This window comes from Eurypyga helias, unplaced genomic scaffold (assembly GCF_000690775.1).
Source record: "Eurypyga helias isolate BGI_N326 unplaced genomic scaffold, ASM69077v1 scaffold32430, whole genome shotgun sequence".
NCBI classification, from domain to species: Eukaryota; Metazoa; Chordata; class Aves; order Eurypygiformes; family Eurypygidae; genus Eurypyga; species Eurypyga helias.
The window spans coordinates 8,565-14,478 of record NW_010228244.1 but is presented as its reverse complement, the minus strand read 5'-3'; the positions used below and the strand labels follow the sequence as shown (position 1 = coordinate 14,478).

At 42.5% G+C, this 5,914-nt stretch overlaps 1 protein-coding gene across 1 annotated transcript; it reads right to left on the bottom strand.

Annotated features, from left to right (window-relative positions):
* Nucleotides 1-4,429: 4,429 nt before the first annotated feature.
* Nucleotides 4,430-4,623, bottom strand: SMIM13 (small integral membrane protein 13; the record flags this gene model as incomplete). The annotated part of the gene is made up of 1 exon (XM_010158835.1): nucleotides 4,430-4,623. A coding segment is annotated over one exon (194 nt), but the record flags the coding sequence as incomplete, so codon positions are not given.
* Nucleotides 4,624-5,914: the final 1,291 nt, after the last annotated feature.

The window sequence follows — 5,914 nt, the reverse complement described above, 5'->3', positions numbered from 1 at the left end:
CCCACAGGGATAGCAGAGATGCTCAAAACATCAGAGCTTCTGATCTACGTGAAGAATACAGTTGATACACATCTTAAAAGGTCTAATATAAACCCCAGCATACTCACACTGCCTATTCCGATCTAATCCCACGCAGAATGTCATCACATAACTATCACCCAAGCACGGTGAAACACTACTTGTGTTTCACAAAGACTCTGTAGAAGATCAAGACCACAGGGGAACCGTGAGGACAGCACACAAAAGCCCATGAGGAAGGAGCAGTACCAGTTAAAAGAGCCTCTGGTAGAACTCTGGGCACAGTGGAGATATAGAGCAGCAAACAGGATTATATTAACCCCTGTCGTGGTTTAACACGCCGCCCCAAACATCCTCCCCCCCCCCAAACAAGCTTTCCAAGGTCAAAAAGACCCAAGTGCTCAAGTTGCAACACACCATGGCATGTTCCTGTACTCCATCAGTAGCCCATTTTTACAAGCGAGAAAGCAGGATGATAGCAAACCAGCTCATTCTCTCAAGATTGAAGATATTTTATCTCTTTTGCTTAAATCTTTTTTTAATCTCTTATTTTTCAATAACAGACCCGGGGATTCAGTTTATGCATTTTACTTAACAGAAGCAGTCAGATGAAGCATGTTCTTATTTCCTTCTGTACATCATCATTTCCAAATGAGAACTTCCTTCTTTACCAACCTACTTACTTTTAGACTAACTGCAAAGCCTACAACCAATATTAAATTATCAAAAACAAAGGAGGGAGGAGGTGGTTTTATTTTTGTTAGGTTGTTTTCTTTTTAATTGCCAAAACTGACAACTTCCAAGGACAAGGCAGAAAACCCACCTTTAATAACTACTGGTCTACAAGACATCACTAACCCACGCTTTAGGACAAGGTCATCTGTAGGTATTGTGCCAGCTAGATGTGACTTACATCAAGACTTTTGCAGCACTGCACGCTCATACAAGAGGTCTTATCCTACAGGCAGAAATCCCATTCCAAAGAAAGCCAGAAGAGCACTCGGGTCAAATATCAGGTCTGGTTACTTTATTTTTTTGTCTGTGCAGTCAGTTAAAAGAACAGTTAACAATGAAAACAGACAACCACAGAAGCTTTAGGTACAGTATTGTTAACACTGAAGAAGCAAATGACCGTATCGAACACATTCTTTATGTTGGTCATTTCCAGGTAACACAGAAGTACGTACCCAGGTCTAGTTCAGTGTCAGACCTGGTATTAAGCAGCAAGTTGCCCACAAATTGCAGCACAGTACATGGCATTTACTGCAAACAGCTACAGCGGTGGTGCTTAGTGGATGAACTGCATAGAATTAGCCTCATGGGCAAACATAAAATCACCACAATAATAACCTTAGTGGCTCCCTAACAGGCCTGAATTATGCAATTCAGCACAAACAAAACTGTTAATGCTCCTCAAACTTCAGCAATAGCTTTTGGATCTTTTTTCCCCCCACCAGTCCACACTGTGTTTGGGCCAGCCTTCACTGCAGTAACTGTTTTCAATTAACCGTCACATACACCACAGATAATTACTGCTTATTCCAAGTTACACAGCCCCTGCAACAAAGGTGATATGACCGTATTTAAAACAAGAACCCAAAGTACATTCAAGAGAATGGCTGCAACAATAAGGCAATAAACAACAGTTTTAAAAATAGACCTTAACAAACAAAACAAGACCAACTGCATAGCCTGTTGCCTTCATAAGGTTTCAGACCTGAATGGGTCCACCCATAGCTAAGTGCTTACCCACCAGTAACATTTCAAAGTACACTGGTAAAAATATTCAAAGACGTGAGTATACTGGACTGCCAGCAATCACGACCCAAGTCCGATCACGAGTACGCTTTCACACACACAGATCCGCTGGCACAGGTTTGCGTGAAGTGCCCCGTACAACGGTTTTCTACAGACTCCTTCAGGAAACACGGACAGAAGACATCAGCATTCCACAATTCTTCCAAACCACATTCATATAAACCTTTGGCCTGTTACTGAGATCATTAAAGTTATACACTAGGCAGACAGCATTACTGGCAGCTATGTCACAGCAACATTAAAAAAATAGCATGAACTGTTTAAAAAACTAAGAGACTGAAAATAACTTTGGGGAGTGAAACATACACCTACATACAGCAAGGGAGAGGGAAGTTGTTTGGCTGGAGCAGATGAACTACCCAGAGGTTCCACATCCATCCTATTGCATATTCAACCAGTGTCTGCGTGCAAACCCGCATGGATTTTTCCTTCATTAACTTGCTCCAGCATCCTAGAGCTACCCTGACTAGCCACGTATAGTGCTGTAGCTTCATGTTTCTTCTTCACAGCCACTAGAAGCAGAGACTGAGTTAACTGAAACTTATCTCAGCTGGGGATACTACAAACATCATCCTTTTGCCACCTTCCGTGCACTAAAGTTCAGTCAGAAGTGAAGTGCAGTGGAGTGTCAATATCCAAGGTCAGTACAAAAAAATAGTCTTTATTTGTAAGCCTCTATTAGCACTACAGATTTTTATTAAGAAAAACATACCGAGACTGGGTTAGCACTGCTAAACTGAACGTCCCACTGTGCGACAGGAGACCTATGGGTACAAGACTGTCATGACATTAAGTTGTGCAAGGCAAGCAGTTGAAAGCAGCAGGGAATAGAATCCAATTGCTTTTGCCCAAGTTGAATAAATGGGAATTTTACTGCTTAAGAAAAAAGCCATCAGGCATTCCCTTGCCAGCAGAGAGGACAGAGGAAGGAGACTATTTCTACACGTGTTGAAAGGATACCGGCACAGCACTGCCTGACCATGCTTGAGAATGTACCCCTGTAACAAAGCACGCTTACACGGACACGCTAGTAAATGAGACAAGGGCTCTCAGACTCCGAAAGGAGGTCAGGGCCAATCTCGGATTTCAGTACTGAAACATCCAAATAATTTTATGAAGCAAATGCTCTCATCAGCTTTTGAGCTGTACTCACAGATGACGGATCAGAACATAAAGGCACAAGAGTGCTGTTTCCCCAGTCATAGGCCTGCTGGACAAAAAAGCTAAACGTTGCTGCTTTAAGCCGTATAAATGGACCAAGCCACAGGTTTGGAAGTCAGAGGTTTAAACTTCTTCACAGCTCAGTGCTGTAGTCCTATTTAACAGTTTTTATACAGGGAACAATGAGCCAAACACCACCACATATCCAAGCTTTGGGAGAAAACTGAAGCTGTTTGTGACAAGACATGTTTGTAATTCTCATACACACAGAGGTGGTACATGCATGTTCCTCCTCTTTCCAAAGATCTCGCGCATCAATCTTCAGAGCTGCTAGATAAGCAGAAGTGGAGCTCTTCATCCTGAAGTTGCAATGTCAAAATAGCTGTGTAACTCATCCTCAGAGAAAACAGGAGCAACTGCTTATTGCCAGTAAAAACCAATAAGTCCTCCAGCAAACATGAGGTACCAAATTCAGTGCTGTGACACCACCAAAGCGTTACAGTTGCGTCTACCAAATTGGTCAGAACACCTTAACTGGTTCCAGGAGAGGAGTTGTGTCAGGTACCACATACCTGACGTGAAGGTGTACAACGTGAACGAGAGACGTGCTTAGTACCCAAAAACCAAAGATGACACTTCAGAATACTAAACAGTGAGTACATAACCTAGGCACCTTCCCCTCTCCAACACAAGTTGGACTCAGAGTAAAAGGCGCAGAAGTGTACAGACACTTAGCAGAACTGTTTAACCTGTAACCCTTCTTACATCAAAGCCAAGCAAACAGGTCTTACGACCCGATTCCTTTTTTTGCCTTTTTTTTTTAAAGAGGAGATAATAAAAGCCTCCAAATCATTTGCATCTAATATTGGTTTTTCATATTTCATTTATACTTTAATATATACAAGAACATAACCAAAATCTCACTTTAGAATACTTTCTAAAGCAGGATATTCTTTCAATAGTTTGTCGAGTTCACATGCATTTTCAAGGTTGAGGAAAAATATATATTCATATTTAGCTAAGGAAATAAAACTCAGTTTCACTATATGTAGTTACAGTGCTGTGAAGAAAAAAATAATTTAGAAACCATTTTAAGTCTGAAATATTTACCATCTCCAGACTAATGCAAAGGCTAAGCCTATGGTCCAGGACCTGGTTTTAATCTGTGTGCAGAGACAGGAGCTACAGCACTTCAGCATTTTTCTGATGGAGATTTCTCTCCATCCCTCCTTTCTTCCGGTATTCCACGACTCGCTGCTGAAGCCCCCTCCTGAACCTCTACCGAAGTAATATACATTGGTAGGTCAGGAGCAAAGGTCCACAGGTATGACTATTACCTCTTAAGTCAGTTTTTCAGTAAGATCAAACCACTGACCGACACAGTGCAGAGGTGTTTAACCACTCGTAGTTACCAGAAGCCCAACGGAGCACTTTATGCTGTGTCTTCTGCATGTGCCCTTCGCTGTCGAGCAGATGTCTTTCTATCTGTCTGAGGCGAGGGTGGAGTCTCCTGTTCAGCTTTGGTCTCTGAAAGCTCGTTGTCTCCCTGCTGGGACCCCGTATCACCTATCAATTCTCTCAAGAATTTGAATTTAGACAAAAACAGTTGCCAGACCATGTACCAACCTGCAGGAGAAAGAAAAGAGGTACTGCTGAGTTACTTGACACAAATCAACAGGCAGCTCTCACAGGCAAAGTACACCAGAGGAGTGAGAAAAAGCTTGATTATCGCCCTGTCCTCTAACCGCCAACTCTCAACCCCAACACCCCTCCGGCATCACAGCCACCCCTCTCCACAGCCCCATAAATACCAGTTCAACATGATAAAGCTTCTCCTCACCCGGAAGCAAACATTTAAGCTCCAGGCAAGGACCTAAACATTCTGAACTGTACCGCCACAGCAAGCGGTAGGTAGGTAGGTGACCACCATGCACAGATAAGGGTCTTAACTGTCAGGAGAAAATTAATTTCTGTGGCTACACCCAAAACAAGGAGTCAGGACTCATGAAACAGGGACTGTAAGCTAGCACCAGGGCTTCTACCATCACTCAGCAAACACATCATTCTGAAAAACACACTTTAAAAGCTGAATTACATAATCACTGTTAAGCACACTTGTGGAGAACTTGAAATTAATACCGTGTTTTACAATAAATCCTATTTTGAAATGCACATGGTCTTATGTTCACTAAAAGACAACATCCCCCAAATTCAAGGTGTTCTCTCACCATGCCCAAATCCCATTAAAGTAAAACTAACATTCTCTGGTAAATTTGTGTTCTGCTCCACCACTTAAATGCTCTGGGATCCCAAAACTATACAGGTAAAGAGTTGCGACAGTCATGTTTCTAGACTAACTCTTGAAAAAACATTTAAGGTCCAGCTCCTCAAGTGTTTCTAACAGGTAGCCAAGTAACCTAGTGTTGTGGTTTAACTCCGGCTAGCAAAATACCATGAAGCCACTCTCACAAATCCCCCTCCCCCCTCCCCTCCTCCACCCGAGGGAAAGAATTGGACAAGAAAGAAATAAGGAAGCTCGTAAAATTGAGATAAGAACTATTTACTAATTAAATCTAAATTAATATATACAAATACTACTAATAAATAGTAGAAAATAAAACATATGATAAAATATAGTACAATTCCTCACCACCCACGGACCAAAGCACAACCAGGTGTTGAGTAGTGAGAGTCAGACCCAGAGAGCCCGAGAGCCGCAGACCGAGAGCAATCGCAGCAGACTCCGAGTGAACCCTATCAACAACAGCACGACCAGGAAAACTAAAACCCACCAACTTCCTCACGAACAAGCCAGCACAAGAGTTAGCAAAGCAGCCAACGCAGGAGTCAGGGAGAGGGTTAGTAAGTGTACGGGAGTGAACGAGAGAGAGTAAGGGAGAGAGAGCAATGGCTAACA